This window comes from Brienomyrus brachyistius, chromosome 12 (genome assembly GCF_023856365.1).
Source record: "Brienomyrus brachyistius isolate T26 chromosome 12, BBRACH_0.4, whole genome shotgun sequence".
Classification (NCBI taxonomy): Eukaryota; Metazoa; Chordata; class Actinopteri; order Osteoglossiformes; family Mormyridae; genus Brienomyrus; species Brienomyrus brachyistius.
In genome coordinates, this window is record NC_064544.1 from 18,909,726 (window position 1) to 18,934,140 (window position 24,415).

The 24,415-nt window shown below is 41.2% G+C and overlaps 1 protein-coding gene across 1 annotated transcript; it reads left to right on the top strand.

Moving 5' to 3' along the window:
• Positions 1–712: 712 nt before the first annotated feature.
• Positions 713–24,415, top strand: LOC125704998 (uncharacterized). Its single transcript, XM_048971270.1, has 20 exons — positions 713–852; positions 3,313–3,666; positions 4,287–4,388; positions 5,103–5,198; positions 7,046–7,135; positions 10,290–10,361; positions 11,097–11,210; positions 12,380–12,484; positions 13,459–13,563; positions 13,851–13,943; positions 17,445–17,525; positions 18,019–18,138; positions 19,426–19,518; positions 19,834–19,923; positions 20,504–20,596; positions 20,778–20,873; positions 20,998–21,016; positions 22,277–22,334; positions 23,219–23,287; positions 23,624–24,415. Exons 1-20 carry the CDS (start codon positions 792–794, stop codon positions 23,723–23,725), a joined length of 2,013 nt encoding a protein of 670 aa, XP_048827227.1. The 5' UTR covers positions 713–791; the 3' UTR covers positions 23,726–24,415.

Genomic DNA, 24,415 nt, shown 5'->3' on the forward strand with positions numbered 1-24,415 from the left:
TATTCGCAGCTCCTTAGTCGGATTTTCCGGTCCACTTGTTTCCATCTAATTTTTAAAGTATTAAATCAGTCTGGGCCAGGACAATGTCACTTTCTCTATATCGTGGGATACCTGACGTGTACTGAGAAGTTCATATTTGCTTGATTGGGCATATTTCCGGGTCTGATTGGGAGTTGGATAGACTTTTGCGTTTGTCTCATTTTCTGATACAATACACACATACTATTACTAAAAATGCCCAGATATGTACTTTCCTCAAAGTGGTAACAAGTCAGTAGAATCGTGTTCAGTTAATACGAATCGAAAGCCAAATGAAATTCGAATGTAAGCCTCGCTAAATGAGTCCCCCTACAGGCGCAATCGCGTCATTGCATTCGCCTGCGCAGCAATTCAGGTGGACCGAAAAATCGGAATAAGGAGCCAACTTCAGCCAGTACTCTCTTGGGAGCTCAACTTTAGAAGCCATTATACGTGAGAATCGCATATTACTTTGCAACAGAGAAAAAGGACAACATCCCAATTTATATATTTAAGGCTGTATAATTTAGTGTACTGACTACGAATAAAGTCATACTCCGTACCCGTGCCGAAAAAAATCCGCTATTCAAAACATGCAGACTGACAGTAATCTACACCAATAGTGTTAGGGATGGTATCAGGAGGGCCAATCGTATTTTTGGGGGGCGGGTGCCACCCGTGTCAGCATTCGAAATCCGCCCTTTCGCAGAAGCGAATTTGCCTGCAGTTTTTATAAACAGTTAAGAAAAAAGTAATCAGCACCTAAATGGAAAATGAAGACGGAAAGTCTCACTATTATATTAATCTTGTTCAAGTTCGTCAATAACTCTGATGGTATGTATTGTTTAAAAGCAGACTTACGTTCGTGAAATAATGTTTAATAAACAAAATTACGATGATCTTAAGTAATATTTCAGGGTGTGTGTATACCAAGTATGGTGAATTTAATAAATGCAGCTATCCAGATTCCAAGTTAAAGTGCTTATTATATGTGTTACAACTGTTGCGTGGTTTTAAATTTTTAGCAAAAATTTATGTATTCCCTGTAGTAAAATGAAAGCATCCTATATATAATTATACACGTGTTTCTGATATTAGCGAAAGGTTTAGATTTACGGTTTTTAATTCTGATTTTGTGGAGACCTTTGCGTTTTTTCATCCAACTTAAACAGCAGTTGAACCACAAAATATGTTTCGTCTTATCAGTGGACAATATCTTAAGTTGGAGCCGAAGTGCGACTCCCTCTTTACCGTTAGTCTATGGCTCCTTTACAGTTTATTAAGGTTGGGCGTCTCCTGTTTGAGTCGCTATTTTTTGGTTTAAGATACGCGAACTCAGGCGGCATGGTGGTGCAGTGGTTAGCACTGTTGCCTCACACCCGAGTTCGAGTCTCCGCCTGGGTCACATGTGTGTGGAGTTTGCGTGTTCTCCCCATGTCATCTTGGGGTTTCCTCCGGGTACTCCGGTTTCCCCCCACAGTCCAAAAACATGCTGAGAATAATTGGACTTGCTAAATTGCCCCAGTAGGAGTGCATGTGAGAGTGAATGGTGTATGAGTGTGTCCTGTGATGGGCTGGACGCCCCATCCTGGGTTGTTCCCTGCCTCGTGCCCATTGCTTCCGGGATAGGCTAAGCGGTTTGGAAAATGGATGGATGGTTTTTTTTTTTTGCTTTTGCTTTTGGAATATTTTCTTGCTTCTGACTTTTGGCACTGTTTTAACGGGTGGACGGGCCTTAGCAGCTTACACGTATATTGGTCAGCTGGAATTTGGACTGAACACATCTTTAACCAACTGAGCACGCACACTCCATGACGCTTCAGAACATCGCAACATTAGGTAGCCCCGGAGCCAGTTTACAGCATGGAATTGCATCTTTGCAGTTCTATAATAGTGTACTTTTATTAGGAATCAGTGTATACAACACATACATAAAAAGCACCTTTATTATATATATTTTTTCAGTGCTTATTATCATTTATTGTATGTTTATTTTAATTACTTTCTTTGTCTGTAAAGCAGTTTGTAAATCCTGTGGTTAAAACAGTTCTATATAAAGATTGATTAATTGTTTGATCGATTACTGATTAATTGCTTTTGGCATGGAAAGCTCACTTCAGGGTGACGTTATATGATGTTATATCACTTGTTATCTCTCTGGTCCTCACCTTTAAATCCACAAAGGAACATTGCACACATATACATTGGTTGTTATTATGTGGTGGCGTCCAGACAGGAGTCTCAGGGGTTAAACACTTTGGGCCAATGGTATCAGTAAACTGGCTTCACAACATGGTGAGCAATTGTACACATTCATTTGAACAAGAAGCGACAATTCCAATTGAAATTTGGGGATCTTACTCATCTTGGGGCAGGTAAACATGAAATACATATGTACAAAGCAGGTACACCATTGTAAGGAAACACTGAAATTAGCTTTAAAATTCCATTGGAAATGTGGCTTCTATTGAAATCAATTTGCACCATTGCTAAACATGCCATGTTCCCAGCTGTTTTTAGTTATAAAACTGATATGGGCCAGGCCAATTTTGGTGTTTCCTCCATAAATCGCCACCTTATCACGGTGGAGGGCTTTGTGTGCCTCTGTGATCCTAGGAACTATGTTGTTAGGGGCTGTTGCCCCTGGTAGGGTCTCCCAAGGCAAATTGGTCCTGGGTGAGTGGCCAGGCAAAGTGTGATTGACAAAGGAAGATGTTACCCTGTCCAGATTAGGGAGACTAGGCCCCCCACCTTGGAGCTAGGCTTGGGGGGAGCTTGTTGGTGAGAGCCTGGATGCTGGGGCCAGGATGGGCATAGCTTAAAGGGCTTACATGGGCCCACCCTCCTGCAGGAGGAGCTGTGGGGGTTGGGTGCAGTATAGGTTGGGTTATGGGCGTTGCTGAAGGAGCTGCAAACATGCTGAGGCTGGGTTTGAACCAATGACTTTCTGTTTATAGGCATAGAAGCTTAGCCCACTGAGCCACACGCTGCCCCCAGTATGGACCTGCGTTATTATTATTGCTTATTTTTGATCCCTATCGTATGTGAAATATGATATTATTGCTGTTGGAGACATTTTCATTGATTTGGTTCTCCAATGTTTTCTTTGGTGGTCTTCTATTTTTCAAACAAAAATGTCAAAAACCCTTCATTCTTCAGGTTCCTGAATGGCAAGATATAAAACATGTTCATATGGAAACAGCCTAAAATATCGATGTTTTGTCCCTAAGTAAGAAGGAAAACACATAGATGTGAGGTTGCCAGGTTGTATGAATCTTCCTCTTCTTGTTCCAGGGTGGCTGTTGGTGACGGGTGCAGATGAGCCTGTCTATGCACATGTTGGAGAGGATGTGACTCTCAGCTGCTCTGTGGACACCCATGTTAATGTGGCAGAGATTCAGGTGGAATGGATAAAGACAGACGATGACGGTGACATCATGGTGCTTCTGTTCGCTGATGGAGAGAACAGACCAGAGTCACAGGATGGGAGATACTCTGGAAGAGCTGAATTCTTCACTGAGGAAATTCCCAAAGGAAACTTCTCAATGAAACTGAGGAAAGTCAGGCTGGAAGACAAAGGAGAGTTCAGGTGTGAAGTCCACTCAGATACTGATTCTGCCAATACAACTGCCAGGATAGCAGCACTGGGTGAGTCACCAGGTCACCTACACAAGGTGTCGCATTGGGAAAACCAGGCTGACTCTTGTGGTTTTACTTACAGGTGAAGATCCACCTGTATGACCTACATGTAAAACTGGGTGCATTAACAACAGTTAAACACCTGTATTGCCCTTATTTTAACTCCCTCTTGCTTGGTTACTAAAAGGACTGGTTTTAACATGCATCTCAACATAGTTCCTGAGGGTCAGTGGTTCTGCTGTAGACTGATCTTTATGCGCATACCATACCCTAATTGGGTGTATTCTACTCAATGTAACAGTAGAAAACATTAAATTTAGTCCATTTACTATATATATACACACAAAATAAAATTAATGAATTAATATTCTGTTTAGGTATCACATGTAGTGCACAACTTGTGGTTTTAGTATTATTTCATAATAATTTATGTGGTTATAATAGCCGCATATTTTAACAATTCTATTTAACATAACTAAGTAAATAAAATTAAACAGCTCTGTGTATCATGTTGTGTAAATATAGTCAAACCATATATGAGAATATGAAAAATCTCATATTTTAATAAGCACGTTTTAAGGCTCAACAACAGTTAGGAATCACAAATACATAAATTTTTCGTTTTTTAGGTTATTCATCCCTGCATTGGCTGATTCTGGGGCTGTGCATCGCTGTCACACCTGTAGTCCTACTTAGTGGTGCCTTCTCTGTCTGGCATTGTATAATGGAAGGTATGAGATTTTGAAACATTTTAATCCAATCTTTGTAAAACGTGTCAAACCTACTGTGTCATTGCTATTCATTTCAGTGGATCTGTGGTTGGAGCCACATATCCTGTAGAGGCCATCTCAGCAGACATGGGGTATCAAGAAGGACTGTATATAAATTTTTATTGCCTGACAATTGCAGGGCTTAATTCAGTTCAGTTTCAGTTTTTGTATATAGTGCCTTTCACAACAGAGTCATCCCAAGGCACTTTACATGGGGGTGTTGTGATACATTACAACATCATTAAGAGAAAACAGTACAAAACTTAACTGTGATCTAATTAAAATTTGTTCCTGTGTCTCTGGTAACATACATTTGTGAATATTGTTACGATCCTCAGTCTAGGGTTGAGGACCGACAGAAAGGTAAAGGGAAAGGAGAGGGGAAAACGAGACAAGCAGGGGATGGGAAAAGGGAACTGGACTGGACTTATACTTTTACGCACCTCTGCTGTAAAACCCAGCAAACCAAGACACTGTACCAAAGCTGAGGTCCTCATTGAAATTATGCTTAAAATAATGCATCTGGTGAGACTGACAGTCTGTACTGGGTGTCTGTATGTGAGCATGCAGCAGGATGACCATCTGAGGATGACTGTAGATCATTAAACTTTGCATGAATCGTCATCTAATGTTAAACAGCATGTGATTAAATCTGATTCTACTTTCTGTCTATAGATAAACGCAAACAGGCTCTGCTGAGTCACTGTTCACATGTCACAGTTCCGCCAATCATGGTGTCCGCAGCGTTCATCCTGTGGGGTGTAACTGAAGGTGAGCCTATTGAATATAAAGAATTCTTTGAAAGTTGACAGATTTTCATTATTTGTGTCTTGTGAGTTTTACTATTTAAAAAACATTTTATGAAGAACAGAGGGCTGTAGTAAATAAAATGGATTTATGATGGTTAAGGGCTAATGGTCTAGGAGAGATCAGGAAGTTATCTCTGCCACCGCTCCACCTGTGTGGAGTTTGCATGTTTTCCCTCGGTTGTTGTGGGGTTTTCTCTAGGTACTCTCGTTTTCAGCTACAGTCCAAAAACATGCTGAGGTTAAGTGGAGTTACCAAATTGCCTATATGGCTACGTTCACACTGCAGGACGAATGTGGCCCAAATCCGATTTTTTGCTCATATGTGACTCAGATCGCATTTTTTCATGACAATGTGAAGAGCACAAGTCACATGGAATCCGATTTTTTCAATTCCGATTTGGGCCACTTCAGTATGTGGTCATAAATGGGATACAGGTCTGATTTTTTGCAACGCGACCTCAGTTTGAACAGCGAAATCGCAATTCATGTGACTTTGATGTCACTCTTGATTGACGTTCGTCACAATTCTGCGCAGGCGGAAGTCACCATATTTCTCTGTCAGAATGCCAAACATGGAGGAGAGCACAGAAGCTGGCCAGTGAAGGGACAGTGAGGTATTTGGGGAGATAAATCTGTTCACGCGAAACTGGAAGGCTCATATCGTAACCGGGCAGTTTTCGAAACAATAAAGTGACGTCTTTGTTTTTGCGCATGTTCTGCGCCTTCCATTGTGTCTTTGTCGTTTTGTCGCACGCGGGCCAGTTCAGTATAGTGAACCGTGCACATTGAAATCTGATATTGCCCACATTAGACAGAGTAATATGAACAGGCAAACAAAAAATCCAATCTGAGCAGAAAATCAGAATTGAGCATTAAGGCTTGCAGTGTGAACGTAGCCTATACAGTATGTGAGTGAGTGTGCCCTGAGTTGGGTTGGTGCCCCATCCAGGGTTGTTCCCTGCCTTGCACCTGTAGACTGCAGACCCCCCATGACCCTAAGGAGGACAATTCAAGTAACATAGGGGGGAGTAGTTAAACAAAGGAGGGAGCTGCTTCTTATAGTCAGGAATCAGTAAGATACCTGGTTGCCAGAATCTTCTGGTCTTCCTATGGTCTTCAGGTGACCGAGATGATGCAAGTTCCTGTTGAACATTTTTAATCATTATATTTCAGTATTAGTCAGCAGAGACAGGTGACATACTTTGTTTTTTCAGTCTCCTAGGTAGTTTTCATTAATGTTTTACGTCATTCATGCTGGAGGTGGCATGTTGGTGCAGTGGTTAGCACCTCACACCTGTGAGTCCATGCTTCAAGTCTCTGCTGGGATTTCATGTGTGTGGAGTTTGCTCGTAATCCCTGTAGCGTTGTGAGGTTTCTTCTGGGTACTCCGGTCCCCCCTCCCCACGTGCTGAAGCTAATTGGAGTTACCAAATTGCCTTTAGGTGTGTGTGAGTGAATAGGGTGTGAATATGCCCTGTGATGCGTCCCTGCCTTGCACTCGTAGCTTCCGGGATATTCTCCAGACACCCCATGACCTTGAATAGGATAAGTGGTTTCAGAAAATGGATGGATTACTGTATGTACAGTTATGCTAAATTTACAATGAGGACATTTTGAGGGACATTTTGCATGATAATAGCATGTATCATAAAGCTACTTTCATGCATATTTATACATATAATGTCCTGAAGACAGAAATGGCACTTATTCGGTGGAATGGCCCAAAAACAGCGATCCAGTCTGCAGACCTACATCTAAATACTGCAAAATATTCAATAAGTGTTATCTTGTGTGACTGGTGTTTCTCAGGATCTGCAGGAGAGGCTGTTACTTGTGTTGTCATCAGTCTGTTGAACATCCTGCTGCTATTTATTATGGCTCCATATGTGGTCTCAACAGGTATGTTTCCTTATTTTTGTATTTTTCTGTTTCCAATATACACCGTTCAAAGATGGTGACAGCTTGACAAAATAATAAAATATAATATAAATGATTATTATGAAACTTGTATAGTACATATTTCAAGTGTTTCCATATAATTGCTGGTTCTCCTGCAGTTTTAACAGTGCATTGTTCAGCTAATATTCTAAAATGTGGGTCACAGAGGTTTTTAATTTTAATAAAGATGTCTGCTGCAGCCTGTGTATGATTTTATATACAGATTTAAAATGTTCCAGATTCAGTTCATGTCTCAACTGCTGTTGTGACCAGGGTCAGGCGAGCAGGTGGGAAGCGGGGAAGGACGAGGCAGGTAGGCAGGATTGCGGGATACGAGGGTTTATTAGGGAAGACAGGGCAGACGGCGACGAGCATCAGTGACGGATCAGGGGAATACAGACTCAGACATGAACTAAATACACAAGACAAACCGAAATAACAGGAAACAGCTGGACACGATCGAGGAAGCACGCGTAGATGATCAGGGGGCGTGGCACACACAAGGACTGGACGCGCAGGTCATGTTAACTGCAGTTTTAGTGTGTGGTATTTTGCTGTCAAATGTAGATGTTTGTAGAACATGAGTGTGTTGGTTACAGTTAAACTAAACCCTCCTATATATGATGAGAATCCAGGTATGATGATGTAATCGATCATGTAATGCCATAAAGTCAGAGATAAAAAACAACAGCACAAACATTTGTAAATGGCACAAAAGATTGACTGGTTTGGTCCATATCGGAGGCACGGTGGTGATGTTCCCATGTAATCAAAACATTTATATTGAAAATACTAAAGCAGCACAAATGAAAATTTCAGCAACATAGGTGGCACAAATATTTCAGGCCGGTTTAGTGAAAATCTGAAACATATAGCATATACGGGCGTTGGACAGTGTAACTGGAACACTGGCCAAAGTGATGTTTCAGGTTTCACATCTACATATGCGCAACCTAGTGGTCATTCTTCACTGATTGTTTCTGATGGAATGTGCAGAGTGTGAAGATTGAATCAGCAGAGCAACAGCACAGCTGTACATAAAATATTGCAAAATCCACACAGCATAATGGAGACATATCAGAGTTCAAAAGAGGACAAATTGTTGGTACATGTCTCACTGTGATGAGGACAGCAAACGGGCCGGTCGAATAAAAACTTACATAGTCTTATGGGGTCCTGTTGAATAGTGTTGATCATTTGAATATAATTCATGCAATTCTTAGAAGTGTTTGTGCTTTGAGACACAAAGAAGGCATGTGAAGGTGAGGCATACCTGTTCTATGCATTGTAATAATAATATAAGAACATCTAACTCTTAACAGGGCTTAATTATTTACTGCTTGTGAATATCTCTGTACGTCATTAGTGGGCCATTACTACTTATCTACTTACTGGGCTTTGACAACGTAATGTGAAGGATTTCTTGGATAAAGGCCCCTATTTTAATGATCTAAAGCGCACGATCTGAAGCTCGCAGTGCATTTATTTAAACCCACTTTTTACTGCTCCAGGTGTTAGTCATGAGTGTCTGGGGGGGGGGGGGGGGGTAACATAAAACATGCTATAAAACATGTTCACTTCAGGGCTAAAATGAAAGTGTGTTCAGTTTTGAAGGACATTCACTGAAACTGCAAGCAAATCAAAAGTGACAACTGCATTGAAAACAACCACAAAAACCTGAGGATTTTGTTTGCAGATCTATGATGTGTTATTGGAAACAGCACTGCAGGTGAAATATACCTATGTGCACGACTGGCCTACTGTTATTACTATTACTATTATGTGAAAAACGTATCCTGTTTTAACTGAAGAACATACCATATTTGTTGAAACTACAGATTTGACTTTAATCTTTACCTGAAAATCAGCATTGTCAAACTAAACTTATTGTTCCTTTGGGGGTGAGTATGGGACAAAATGTTTTGCAAAATATTTAATTATTTGACATTAAACACCTATAACAGAGCCCTATAATAAATGAACTGTAAATGTTTGATGCTGACATAACACGAGGATTCTCACAGACTTGCTGGCAGATATTAGCACATAGTACATTACGACTTACACTGTGTGAACAGTAAATAAGTGTCTCTTCAGTTTTACGTCACTGTCACTCTCCAAACCCGGCAACGCCTTCACTGAGCCGACCCTTCTGCAGTAGGAAACCGAAGCGAGCTGGAACCACTGCTGTAATTAGTCTGCCTTTGCGGTACAGCTTGGGTGTGGCTTGGTTTCTCTTTGCAAGGCGAGATTAAGGCTGTGTGCAAAACAACTTACGTTTGGTCATGCCTGCGAGTCCAGCCGCAACGTTCATATTAGGCGCGTCGTCCAATCTCCATTCAGTAACAACTTCCGCCAGTAACGCTGCAATGTTCACGCCGGTGTCATGCATCGCTCTTGTTTGAAGTATGTAGGAGTCCAGCTTCCACTCTTTTGTTATATAATGCGCTGTTGAGTTGAAGTTGGTGGTAACTTTGGTATGAGAATTTGTTTCAATGTGCGTTGAGAGGGATCGACTTATTTAGCCGTTTGCTGTCCTGCAAGCTGTACATCGGAATGGTGTTTTTGCTAAATGTGCCCTAAGATTTGTGGTATTGCCCGAGCATATTATTTTGGCGAAACACAGTTTGCAAACGGCATGGCTTTTGTCGAGCTGGTGGGAGTGTGCTCACCTGTGTGTGCACGCAAGTGCATCGGGGCGGAACTCAGAGCACTTACAGAGAGCAGAGGAAAATTGTAAATGCGTGACCATGTAGAGACAAAAATGACAAGCTGTTGTGTAAATTAGATAAATTACATAAGGCAATTTAGTTTGTTTAATAAAAGGACAATGTATAGACCTGTTCTATAGGAAAGGTAATCTTATAGCTATATAGAAAATAAAATTAAATAACATTAACTTGACGTTCAATGGGGGCCCCCATTGTGGGGGGGGGGGGGGCACCCCTCTAATATAATGGTAGGGGAAACACTGCATTATTGAATCTGATGAATACCAACTTGAACATTATAATAGTCTGTCAAAACAAATTATTTATCCCAGATTATTTAGCATAACTGTTGTGACTTGAGATGCGTTGTATTTGTTAAATTAACTCTTACATTGATTTTACAGAAGCAATTGGGGAGATGAAATACGTGACTGTGTCTTTAGGAAACATCTTCGTTATCACAGTTGTATGTGTAGGTAAGTTTACGTGTAACGATATAGGATGGTGTGCATCTCAGCAGGTTAGGGCTCTGTGCCCATGTCTGGATGGTTGTGTGTTCAAATCCTTTTGCTAGTAGAGTTACTATATTGCTGTAAGGCCTTTAACTCCATCTGATTCATTGACCCTGAAGAGGACAAGAGGGTATAGTAAAAGGATGGATGGATAGAAGTCAGTTTGGCAAGAAAAAAAGGGAGCAATAAAGCTGGAACACAGAAAAAACATCCCTCCTGATGTTTCACATGATATACAATGATAGTTAAAAAAAAACAAAATGGGGCCACTGGTGTACCTTCACATTGGTGCACCTTCAAATTCAGTCACATTGTCTCCAAAAATGGTCACAAAATACAACTAAATGGTTGTAGTCTAGAGTCCTGACCCCATGAAAACATACCATACTGGGCACCTTACCTAGACAAATCCGATAATTGTCCTAAATTTTTAGTGCCCCTGTCACTCATGGGCCCTTGGAATTGCCCTAACTTTCTGCTATGTACTGCACCCCTGAGTATGCATATCTGCACATGAACTCTGCCCCTCGTCAGAAGGTTATTGGTTCAAGTCCCGTAGCTGGCTGACTCTGCTCTCTGATTCTTACGTTACTTTGAACAAAAGCATCTGCTACATCATCAAACCACTAAGCACATTTGTTTTATTCCCCGTGTTTGTCATTAATTACATGATGACTGACTATTCTTATCTCATTTCAGGTTCTCTCATCGAGTTTTCAACAAAATATTCACCAACTACAACTGACACAGCACTGTTTGGATTCACTTTGGGTGGCATCATACTTGTGTTCATCATTTTTGTTATAATTCGAAGTGAGTATCATTTTATAGATTTCAGGAATACTGAATAATCAGAATTATCAGTAGATGTTAGAATGTATTTACATTGTATTTAAAAACAAAAATGTGTGACGAGGTCAGCGCTTCTGCTTCACAGCAAGAAGGTCCTGGGTTCAGACCCGGGTCCTCTCTGTGTGGAGTTCGCACCCTCCCCATGTTTACGTGACTTTCCGCGGGGGCTCTGGTTTCCTCACACAGTCCAAAAGCGTGCAGGGCAGGTGGATTGGCGAGTCTATATTGACCTGTAATTGTGTGAGTGTGGCTGTGTGAGTGCGTGTGCCCTGCGGTGTGTTGGCGACTGCCCAGGGTTGGTTCCTGCTTGCATCCATTGTTCCCGGGTTAGGCTTTGGTTCCCCCCGCACCCCAGTTGGGATTAAGTAGTTACGGTGTGCATGTGCTCCCCGTGTCATGTGGGTTTGCGCCCCCTCCTCTGTGTCTGTGTCCACTATGCATGTGCTCTCCATGTCATGTGGGTGTGGGTCCTCCCTGTGTCTGTGTGCAGTTTGCCTGTGGTCCCCATGTCATGTGGGTTTGAGCCCCCTCCTCTGTGTCTGTGTCCACTATGCATGTGCTCTCCATGTCATGTGGGTTTGGGTCCTCCCTGTGTCTGTGTGCAGTTTGCCTGTGCTCCCCATGTCATGTGGGTTTGAGCCCCCTCCTCTGTGTCTGTGTCCACTATGCATGTGCTCTCCATGTCATGTGGGTGTGGGTCCTCCCTGTGTCTGTGTGCAGTTTGCCTGTGGTCCCCATGTCATGTGGGTTTGAGGCCCCTCCTCTGTGTCCAGTGTGCATGTGCTCCCCATTTCATGTGGGTTTGAGTCCCCCCTGTGTCTGTGTGCAGTTTGCCTGTGGTCTCCATGTCATGTGGGTTTGACTCCCCCCTGTCTCTGTGTCCAGTGTGCATGTGCTCCCCATGTCATGTGGGTTTGAGTCCCCCCTCCTTTAGTAACTCATTTAAATCAGGAAATTAAAGTTTGATGTACTTTTAGTTCTGCTAGTTCTAACACAGTATTCAAACTCAGAACCTCCAGGTGACATGGTTGTATAGTGTAGGGTCACTGGAACAGTGAACACATCTGTTTTTCTAGTCTGTGTCTGGCATGAATTTCACGGCTATTGACTCTGTTCTCACCTGCTTTTAGTTATCCGCTATGTGCGTCAGGGACTTGGTACCAAAATGGAAATACGTGGCACCATAGCAAAAATAACTGGAATTATAATTCTCATCATCATGGTTGTATCCATAGGTAAGTCTGGGTATAGTTCCCATGTGTGCTGTTTTCATGTTCTCCCTGTATTTGTACTGGTTCCCTCCGTGTACTTTGAAATTACCCCCACACAACAAAAACATGCATTTTGGTAAAATGGGACCTAAAATGGCCTGTTGTGTGTGAGTGTATATACTTTCCGATTTACTGGCACCCCAACAGGGTGTCCCCGATGCCAACTGGTATAGGCCACCATGACGTTAAACTTGGAATTTCAGAAATACACTATATGGACAAAAGTATTGGGAACTGAACTAGCCATTGCGTATGCAGGACCTTCTATGACATCTGATTCTAAATCCATAGGCATCAATATAGATTTGGTCTCACCTTTGCTGGTATAACAGCTGCCACTCTTCTGGGATGACTTTCCACTAGATTTTGCAGTGTGTCTGTGGGACTTCATCCATAAGAGCATTTGTGAGGTCAGGCACTGATGTTAGACATGAATTGCAATTTCCAGTCGAGTTTCTGTATTCCTTAAACACTTCCACTTTGCCATAATACCACTTACAGTTGACCGTGGAATATCTAGCAGGAAAGAAATTTCACAAACTGGCTTATTGCAAAGGTAGCATCCTATGACAGAACCACGCTTGAATTCACGCTTGAGCTCTTCAGAATGTCCCATTCTTTAACAAATGTTTGTAAACCTGACTACATGAGCAAGTGCTTGAGTTTATATATCTGTGGCAATTAAACACCTAAATTCCATGATTAAGAGGTACGTCCAATACTTTTTTTCCCCCCTATTATGTATTTGACATGGATAGTTTCAATATGTCTTTATTTCACAGTTGATATATACAGTATGGTTTGTGTGATAAAATACTAAAGCCAACTGTCCTTGTTACTTTTCCATAATCCATCCACATTTGGTTCATATCCTGAGATGTTCTTTAAGTACTTCAGTGCCCAACTTGGGGTCTGACTCTATCCTTACATTATTTTAGGTGCTGTCATTTTTATCCTGGCAAAAAATCACTCAGCTAGGAAAGAACAATTTGGAACATTTTTATATATGTTAATGATTCCTATCTGCATGATTTTATTCCCAAGTAAGTATGTTTTTAAGTTTTGAATTTGTCTTAGGCTTTGTAGTTACAACAATACTGTTGCAGAATTAGGTATTGTATTGTATATTGTAGTGAATTAAATACATAAATGTTAAACCTGATAATTTGTATGACATTTAGTACCAACATGGGATTCAACCCCAAAACTGTCAGGTGACGGGGATGTGCAGTGCAGGGTTTTAAACACAGGATCACTGACCACATCTGTTTTTCACTCTATGTCTGACATGAACGTCGTGGTGACTGACTCTCTTTTTCCCTTATTTCAGTTATCATGAGTGTATTTTGGATATTACTTTCCCTAAAGACAACTGGGGAATTAGGACTCAGAGACATTCTTAAAATCTGGGCATATTTCATCTGTAAGTACCGTAGCTTGGTTACACTAAGCAACACACACAATCTGTGGTGGGTGAATGAGCATCAGCTCTGAGACATCATACTTACAGGGGGAAAAAAATCCCAAGAAGAGGGAAGGTGACTATGGGAGTTTCTGAAAGGGAAAAGGCTGCAAGAGAGTTCACAGGACACCCAAAAGATCACTGCAGTTACACCAAAGCCAGTAATGCAGGCATTAGTTCCAGATCTCCCTCAGACCTATAGCCAGGGAGGCTGTTTGAAAGGGAGCCCTGGTCCAGGGACAGCGGCAGCAGCTGTGTGATCGTTTGCCTCCAGCCATTGGTCATTCTGGGTGGGGTCCTGCAGCAGTTTGCTGATTGGCTGTCCAGAACACTTATCCTGAAGATTGACAGGTGGTTGCTGTCCATGGTGCTGCACCAGGCACATGCCCACCTGTCAATCGGGGGAGCAGCATGCGTCATGTGCAGCAAATCATTGCCATGGCAACAATAATGGCCTGTTATTTAAAGTACAAGCTGAATGTTTTGCCAAACTTTTAGCAGATCTGCCTGATTTGGCATTTATCTTTTTTGTCACATAAAATTGAGAATAGTAAGGAAATCTACAGAGACTGGGACATACAGTCAGGTCCATAAATATTGGGATATCGACACAATTCTAATCTTTTTGGCTCTATACACTACCACAATGGATTTGAAATGAAACGAACAAGATGTGCTTTAACTGCAGACTTTCAGCTTTAATTTGAAGGTATTTGCATACAAATCAGGTGAACGGTGTAGGAATTACAGCAGTTTGTATATGTGCCTCCCACTTTTTAAGGGACCAAAAGTAATGGGACAACTGGCTGCTCAGCTGTTCCATGGCCAAGTGTGTGTCATTCCCTCATTATCTAATTTACAAGGAGCAGATAAAAGGTCTAGAGTTCATTTCAAGTGTGCTATTTGCATTTGGAATCTGTTGCTGTCAAATCTCAATATGAGATGCAAAGAGCTGTCACTATCAGTGAAGCAAGCCATCATTAGGCTGAAAAATAAAAACAAACCCATCAGAGAGATAGCAAATACATTAGGTGTAGCCAAATCAACTGTTTGGAACATTCTTAAAAAGAAAGACCGCGCCAGTGAGCTCAGTAACACCAAAAGACTGGGAAGACCACGGAAAACAACTGTGGTGGATGACCGAAGAAATCTTTCCCTGGTGAAGAAAAACCCCTTCAGAACAGTTGGTCAGATCAAGGACACTCTCCAGGAAGTAGGTGTATGTGTGTCAAGGTCAACAATCAAGAGAAGACTTCACCAGAGTGAATACAGAGGGTTCAACACTACATGTAAACCATTGGTGAGCCTCAAAAACAGGAAGGCCAGATTAGAGTTTGCCAAACAACATCTAAAAAAGCCTTTACAGTTCTGGAGCAACATCCTATGGACAGATGAGACAAAGATCAACTTGTACCAGAGTGATGGGAAGAGAAGAGTATGGAGAAGGAAAGGAACTGCTTATGATCCAAAACATACCACCTCATCAGTGAAGCATGGTGGTGGTAGTGTCAAGGCGTGGGCATGTATGGCTGCCACTGGAACTGGTTCCCTTGTATTTATTGATGATGTGCCTGCTGACAAAAGCAGCAGGATGAATTCCTGAAGTGTTTCGGCAATATTATCTGCTCATATTCAACCAAATGCTTCAGAACTCATTGGACGGCGCTTCATAATGCAGATGGACAATGACCTGAAGCATACTGCGAAAGCAACCAAAGAGTTTTTTAAGGCAAAGAAGTAGAATGTTATGCAATGGCCAAGTCAATCACTTGACCTGAATCCGATTGAGCGTGCATTTCACTTGCTAAAGACAAAACTGAAGGGAAAATGCCCCAAGAACAAGCAGGAACTGAAGACAGTTACAGTAGAGGCCTGGCAGAGCATCACTAGGGATGCAACCCAGCGTTTGATGATGTCTGTGCATTCCAGACTTCAGGCTGTAATTGACTGCAAAGGATTTGCAACCAAGTATTCCATTTCATTTCAAATCCATTGTGGTGGTGTATAGAGCCAAAAAGATTAGAATTGTGTCGATGTCCCAATATTTATGGACCTGACTGTATTTATATATATTTTGTGAATTCTTGTGACAGGTGTTGTTAAAGTAGGACAGTCCTGGCAAAGCAGGATGTCTAGTCACCTTATGTAGGCCGTAAAGCCCTTGGACTGTGTTATGTTACTGTGGTTTATGCTTTTTCTTTAAACGTTTCTTGGTACTGTTAGGTCAATTTGTTTAAGAGAATTTCAATATAATCTTGCCATTTGGATTTCTGTGGTGTAGGGCCAGAAAGGTTTGTTCAAATCTATCATTTATCTAGATAGCAAATAGATCGTTAATCTCCCTTATATGTTTCCTGTACTTTAAATCTTTTCCTGTAGCCTTAGATTAAGGGTGGTTGTTATATGAATCTCTGATGTCTCATGACTGTCAGCATGAGGCTACTTCTCTGCAAATGGACTGTGTTCATGCATCCAACATGTAATCTGGACACCAGGGGTGTTTCTCAGTATCAAGAACGCTTCAATGATTATTGAATGGTGGTTAACATAAAACAATGCAGTAATAGAAAGGTTGCAGTAATATTTATGCTTATCTTCTTCTAGTCATCTTCTGACCATGACAAGTAACTTCATTTCAATTTTGGCAAGAGTTCATATTAATTAGGACAAACAAAGTGCATGTGGACAGTATTTTGTATTACAGTGGCAAGTATTATTTTCAGATTTTTACATTTTATGGGGATCTTGCACCCCAAATGCCGCAGAGTACTGCAGCTTCATCCATCCCTTTCCGAATGTCGCTTGGGGGAAACATACAAACACACAAAGGTTCCGCATTCGCACTGTTCCCGCATTTGCTCGGTACACGTGCGTACAAAACCGAAAGACCCCTACCGAACATTTTCGGTAAGAATACATGTACCATTACACTCCTAGTGTCCATCTTATTTTTGTTTTTTTGTGTGTTGAACATCCACAATAGGTGTGGACTAGTGCAGTGGCTGCTTGAATACAAAACCTCGATGCTGCAACCGTTCCACCACAGAGAATCGCATTTATGTCAATCATATATATAATCGTTCCCATGGACATGTCCACATGTAGACATGCGGGGAGGTATGAACAGGCCGTTACTCATTTCAAATCTGAGATTAGGTTGAGGTCACTTTGGCCCCAAGGTTGACAATCATTCATTCCACTGGATATAACTGCAAGCATTCAAGAACCAGGGAAAGGTTAGTGGGAAGCAACCACTGGATTGCCTGATTAGCTTTTGATTGGCTAGATGAGTCTTCTGGCCCAGACCCAGGCACAGTGACTTAATTTGCATGGCCCTGGGGACGGCAGGATTTATCTCGGGGGAAGAAAAGCCCAAAGACACTTTGTTATTTAATATCATGTTATATCTGTATAGACTGATGAGAGAATGACGGTGTCTGATTTGCTCTGTTTGTCTTACAGATAATCGCAAACTGTTTAACATACTGATCCTTGCTATTTATACCCAACTCTTTGCCTGGATGCAAAACACATTCATTTTAGGTGAGTTTCCCTGCAGTTTTCATACTTATTGTTTTCTTAACTGCTGTATATTGTGGTACAGTGACTCAATGGGCACAGCTGTAGTTTCACACCTCCAGCGATGAGAGTTTGATTCCAGAGCCCTAATTGGTCCACATCCATTAAATCTGATTTACGTGTGGGTCTGGACAGCATGGAGATGGATGGATGGATAAAACATGTCTGTATTCACATTGTAAATGCGGGTTTATGACACTGTTTACATTAATGTTACTGTCTGTGTAATTGAGGGTTGGGGTCGTGTGACTGGGATTGTGTGAATTTTACTTTTGTAAAAAGAGCAGAAGGAAAAAGAACATTGCTTAAATAAAGAAAAAGAAAAAAAGAGCAGCTTAAATGAGCTTTGATTTTTTGAAACAGAAACAATAAAATTTTATTTTTTTATTAGTGATAGCATGTGGGACTCGTGTGGACAATTGTACAACCCAGACTAATGTGATCTTTCTGTTTTCAGGATATTCAATTCCGATTGCAGTAGCTGCTTTGGGAATCTGTGCCTGCATTTCTGTCAAGTATTTTTTCTGGTATCTTGTCGTACTTAAGCGCGTTAACACGTCCTTGAAGGGGATTTACTGTAAGTATTACATTTTGTATTAAACCATGATCAGTTCTGTTTGGCACACATCCTTAGAATGCCTACAATCAGTGTATTGGTAGTTAGTTAACATGCTACTTAACAAGGTGTATTATATATGCTATCTCACTGAACTATTGCAAATAGAAAGTTTACGCAAATATAATGTGTACATCTCTTTCCAGGCAGTTGTGCTGTTTCACTAGCTAGCTGCTCAATGGTTATCTTCATATATTGGCACTGTTCTCACTCACTGCAGTGCATAGCTAGTTAGCAGTCATTCATAGTAACAAGCATAATAACCAGGCAGACAGACTATGCATAGTGACTGAGTGTATGACAGAGAAAATCTTTTTTGCGTCATTTAGAGGGAAAATGTGTTTTAGTGCTTGAGTAGCATCAAAAGTAGCTAAAAGTTGCAAAATAAATTTTAAAACTAGCTAAATTTGTGGCTAGTTACTTTTTGGGAAAAAAAAAGTTGCCAGGGCAGTCTGAAGAGTTGCTAAAACTATCAAAGAAATTGTTAAGCTGGGAACACCAAAATCATACTGCTGTTCAGGTTCCGTCTGTGTGATGACAGTCTGCTCATCCAACGAACTGACCTGTGTTACAAACAAATACACTTTTCACCCTGGATGTAGAACCTGAGTTCTTATCTAGGACTATGTTGGCATGTTATTAAAGTTTTTCATCATCATTCATGATATTTTGCTGGAAAATCCTGGTGCTTTGGAGGCAGCCATGATGAGGCATAATAATAATAATAATAATAATAATAATAATAATAATAATAATAATAACGAATACTTTTTTGATGCTGTGGGGGGATTCCCTTTTCCCTCCCCCAACCTGCTCTCTGTAGGTGAGAGCAAGCTGGCCATGAAAGGCAGCCCCTTATTCCAAGATGATAATGCCCCCATACACACTGCTAAACACATTCAGGAGAGGTTTCATGAGCACCAGGATGAAGTCAGATGTCTTCCTTGGCCTCCCAGCCACCAGATCTAAACACCATTAAAGCTTTATTGGAAGTTCTGGAGCCCAGTGTGTGAAGTCAATTCCTACCTCCTTAATGGTCCAAAGACCTGGAGGATTTTCTCTCTGAATAGCCCAGTATCCCACTGCACACAGGTCAGGGGGTCCAAGGAGGATTGGAGCTGTTCTCTTTATTAGAGCCATAATATTTTGCTATTTCTTTTGTTATGTCGAGTAAATAGAGAGATAATGTTTAATGGGGCCTGTTTTATGTTTATTTAATCTGTTGTTTTACATGTTTGATGTTTTCAGATTTTGCTCAGAAAATCCTTCTGGGGATTTTCTTCCTACTTCACCTGATATTAAGTTTCTTGTATCTAAGTGTGATTATAGAAAATGACAGAGGTAAGGAAAACCTTTAACTGTAAGGAAACCTTTAAGATGTCTTTAAGAGAACTTTGGTTTTTGGTAAATGGTTTTTCTGAATTCTCTAAATCAGGAATTTCTGTTTGTGATGCAAATAATAAAGTTTTGTAATAATGTCTGGCATGAATCCTTATTGAATTGTATTTTGCTTTAAATTAAAATGTAAATTTCAAATTATTCCATACAGAATTGGTAGTTTCAGGCTGTGCTTTAAGGTATGTATTTTGTTTGTATGCATAGATGTATAATAATAATCTCTATTATATTAAAAACAAAAATTAATTTTGATCACAGGACGACCTGTAAAGATGTGCGAGTTTGTGTTCATCAACATTCTAACTCTTACATCGTGTTTTCAAGACTGGAAACGGGAGAAATCTGTTGGTAAAAATCACTTTTTCATTTTGACATCCATCCATTTTCCAAACCGCTTATCCTACTGGGTCGCGGGGAACAACAACACGAGGCAGGGAACAACCCAGGATGAGGGGCCAGCCCATCGCAGGGCACACTCACACACCAGTCACTCACATACGCATTCCTACGGGCAATTTAGTAACTCCAATTAGCCTCAGCATGTTTTTGGACTGTGGGGGGAAACCGGAGTACCCGGAGGAAACCCCACGACGACAGGGGGAGAACATGCAAACTCCGCACACATGTAACCCAGGCGGAGACTCAAACCCGGGTCCCAGAGGTGTGAGGCAACAGTGCTAACCACTGCACCCCCATGCCACCCCTCATTTTGACGTAATAGTTAAATAGTTTTATTGGTTCAACTTTTAAATCAACTTCTGTCTCATGAATGTGCTTGCAAAATCATATATGTATTTTCTTTATATCATATGCAGAACCAAAAAAAGATAATATTAAAAATCTTTCAGGTTTTGAAAAAAATACACTGATCTGGCTGTTTAAATGTATAAACAGCATTATGACTAATGCTTTTCTCTCTACTTTTCAGCCAAACCACGTAAATTTCTATATTTCTCAGGGACTTTTGCTCTCCCTCTCCTGAATTCTGTTGCCCTGGCTGTAGCATTAAAACTCAAAGCAGGTAAATACTCTAGAACTTTCAAGTTCCTCCTGCAAATGTACTTTTTATTACGTAACTTTCCTCTAAACAATGCAGCTAAATTGTACAAACCATTTATGAAATACTATGTGGATTCCTGTGGTTTAATGTCTGTCATCACTGACCTCAGTTCTCAGTGATTTTTGTGATGATGTTATTTCAGACACAGGAAAACAGCCACTGGATCTACGGCTGATTGTCCTGATTTCTGGGTCTGTCTTCCTCTTTGGCTGGTTTGTTATACAGATCTCTGCATACTGTAAGTATAACAGAGATATGATGCATAACTTACCATAAATGCTGAATATGTGTACTGGGACTTTACTAAAATGTTGACATTACTGTTTTGAGCTCTTGCATAGTTGTTTGTTTTATATTTGCAGGGTTGGAGAAAAAGACAACGTGAGTAGACATTTTTGTACGTAATACATGTACAAGTAATTTTTTCTGATAAAATGGTAGAAATGTATAAGACACTCATCCATCCATCCATCCATCACAGTGAACCTGGCACCTGTCACTGGAAGCACAGGACAAAAGACAGGGGACAGGATGCCAGTCCATCACACACACACATTCACATGTGAGGGGACATTTAGGGATGCCAGTGGGCCTAACCTCATGTGGAGGAGGTGTGAGCTGCCAGTGTTACCCACTGAGTCACCATGTAAACTACACAGAGCCCAAGCCGGGGGGTGTGAGGTGCCAGTGTCACCCACTGAGTCACCATGGAAACTAAACAGAGCCCAAACCGGGGAGTGTGAGGTGCCAGTGTTACCCACTGAGTCACCATGTAAACTACACAGAGCCCAAGTCGGGGGGTGTGAGGTGCCAGTGTTACCCACTGAGTCACCATGTAAACTACACAGAGCCCAAGCCGGGGGGTGTGAGGTGCCAGTGTTACCCACTGAGTCACCATGGAAACTACACAGAGCCCAAGCCGGGGGGTGTGAGGTGCCAGTGTTACCCACTGAGTCACCATGGAAACTACACAGAGCCCAAACCGGGGGGTGTGAGGTGCCAGTGTTACCCACTGAGTCACCATGTAAACTACACAGAGCCCAAGCCGGGGGGTGTGAGGTGCCAGTGTTACCCACTGAGTCACCATGGAAACTACACAGAGCCCAAACCGGGGGGTGTGAGGTGCCAGTGTTACCCACTGAGTCACCATGGAAACTACACAGAGCCCAAGCCGGGGGGTGTGAGGTGCCAGTGTTACCCACTGAGTCACCATGGAAACTACACAGAGCCCAAACCGGGGGGTGTGAGGTGCCAGTGTTACCCACTGAGTCACCATGGAAACTACACAGAGCCCAAGCCGGGGGGTGTGAGGTGCCGGTGTTACCTACTGAGTCACCATGTAAACCACGCAGAGCCCAAACATATTGCAGATGTTATATTCACATACATAAACAAGCAGATTCTACATTAAATATAATGATTATGATTGGTATCACAAAATGTTACAAATGTGTACAATAATGTGTTAAATATTCAAATGTTCAGCAGGTTCATCACAGTTCAATTCCATAATCCGGTTACTTCTTATAGATGATGGAATTACAGATATTTTAAACCAATATTGGACATCAGTAAAATACATGATGATTGTCAGTTTTATGTAAAATGTGATATTCTGAGAATGCTCTGTTCTAATAACAGAAGAATAAAAGAAGAATTCGCCCATCTTCGGAGACCCAAAAATTCTAAGCGTGACCAGGTAGGTGCCCAAGATTCATCTGTCCCTCTGGCTGGTGTCCTGGGGCCTGTTTCTCTACATCAGTCTGACCATCTTCCCTCAGATTATTATACATAATTGTGTCTGTAGCAGATCTGTGGCCCTTGTGCTCTTCCTCCTTCCCTGTAAGTATGGAGTCTGTTGAGATAGAGGAAGAGCCCTTATTATGACTCCAGCACACAGGAACATCTCAGTACATTCTCCATGGTCACTGGCCCCTGTTGTTAAACATGATATGGAAGACAGTCATATAATAGTGAATCTCAGAAAAGGTTGCTTAACTCTCTGGGGTCTAAGGGTAGGGAACACACTTTCACTGACTGGGGCATGGACACACATTATATTCAATATAAACTTAATTCATGGCAAATAAATGATTTCTTATATATTTGTTTTGGCATTAAACTCATCTTAATTTTAGTGTACTTTGTAAATATGTCAGATTTATGTGATTATGATTGAGAAACACAGCTGAGATTTACAGGCCCGATCCCAGAATGCAGAGCATAGAGGACATTCTGCATAAAGGACTTTGTGATTCTCAGGGATGATGTAATGGAGGCTCCCCGGGTCTTTAGATGATACCTGTCATTTCTTAACCGTGTGATTCAGAAGTAGGAAGCTGGCTTCCTATCAACAGTCTCCATACTTAACCACTGTGAATATTTGAAAAGTTTGGATTTTTAATTAAATGCTGTAGTTGTTGGGTTCTAGGTTGCTGGTAATTCCAGCATTTCATTACTGGTTGGTTACATGAAAACTAAAATGATGTAAACTGGAAGGTAAATATCACTTCATGGTCACTGCGTGCGTTTGGTCAAACCCAGTAATATGGACTTTTTAAGTTAATACTGTCACTTCTGTAGGGATCACATGACAATGAGGAGACTGTTGCATTGTCCCCCACCGTTGCCAATGGACCAAACACAGAGGAGGTAAACAGAGGAACGAGAACTCTGTGATTCTCAGGGTTCCTGTCATTTACTCCACTTTGGATCCAAGGACACGCTTACCTGTCAGTTTTTACAGTGTATTTCAAAGTAACAAGGAAGTTAGAATAAGGAAGCTTCTTAATTAAAGTCTATATGCATGATAGTTGGAGTATTACATTCATACTATAAATGTTTGGGATGTTAATATTTTTAAATATTTTGTCACATTAAGATAAGTCCTGTAATCTGGTAGGTATAGTAAACACAATTACATGGTGACTACGTTGCATGTTTGATGAAAAAAGAATATAAAATGTATCAACTGACACGCTTTTGCAGGGATCACATCAGAATCAGGAGGTGGAGGCATCATCACCTGCTGATCACAATGAACCAAACCCAGAGGAGGTATTACTGGGGGAGAAGAACACAGAAGGCTGAAGGATCTATAGAGTTTTATTCTATATTGTTTTTCTACGGTCTCAAGTTTTCCAGATCTTGTTGGATCACCAAATTCCTGGGTTAGCGGTCACCAGATTATGGAGGATCTGTTACAATCCATTTTATCTAAGGAGTTGAGCCACTTTGCTGGGTAGCAGATAAGCTTTTCTAGGACCAGCTGCACATGCATATAAGCTGATGTTCATCTACAGAGCAGCACCCTGGGAAGGACCATTATGCTGTATCTATAGTCAGTCACCTGAGGATAAAGTCACCTGTGAAGATCAATACAGGGTCCTTCATGTCATCCTGTTTCTTCTGAACTGAACTCTGTATTATGCTGTTGTTACATGGAACTTTTCACCATTTTATATCTGCCTCAGAATATCTGTTTACCACACAAGCTTATATAGTTCATTTCAAGAGACGTTGTTTACTTATTTTAAGGACAGCCTTCTAAAAGCATTTCTATGCAGATATTTAAATATGATGATTATCTGACTCACCTTTGCAGTGTTGTTTGCACTGTTCAAATGTACAGTGTTATTACCAGTATTCTGAGTAAATCCAGAAACCTTAAGTATTTGTGTATCATATGATGATTATATGACTTACCTTTCCAGTGTTGTTTGCAGTGTTGAAATGTACAGTGTTATTACCAATATTCTGAATAAATCCTCCCTGCTCACA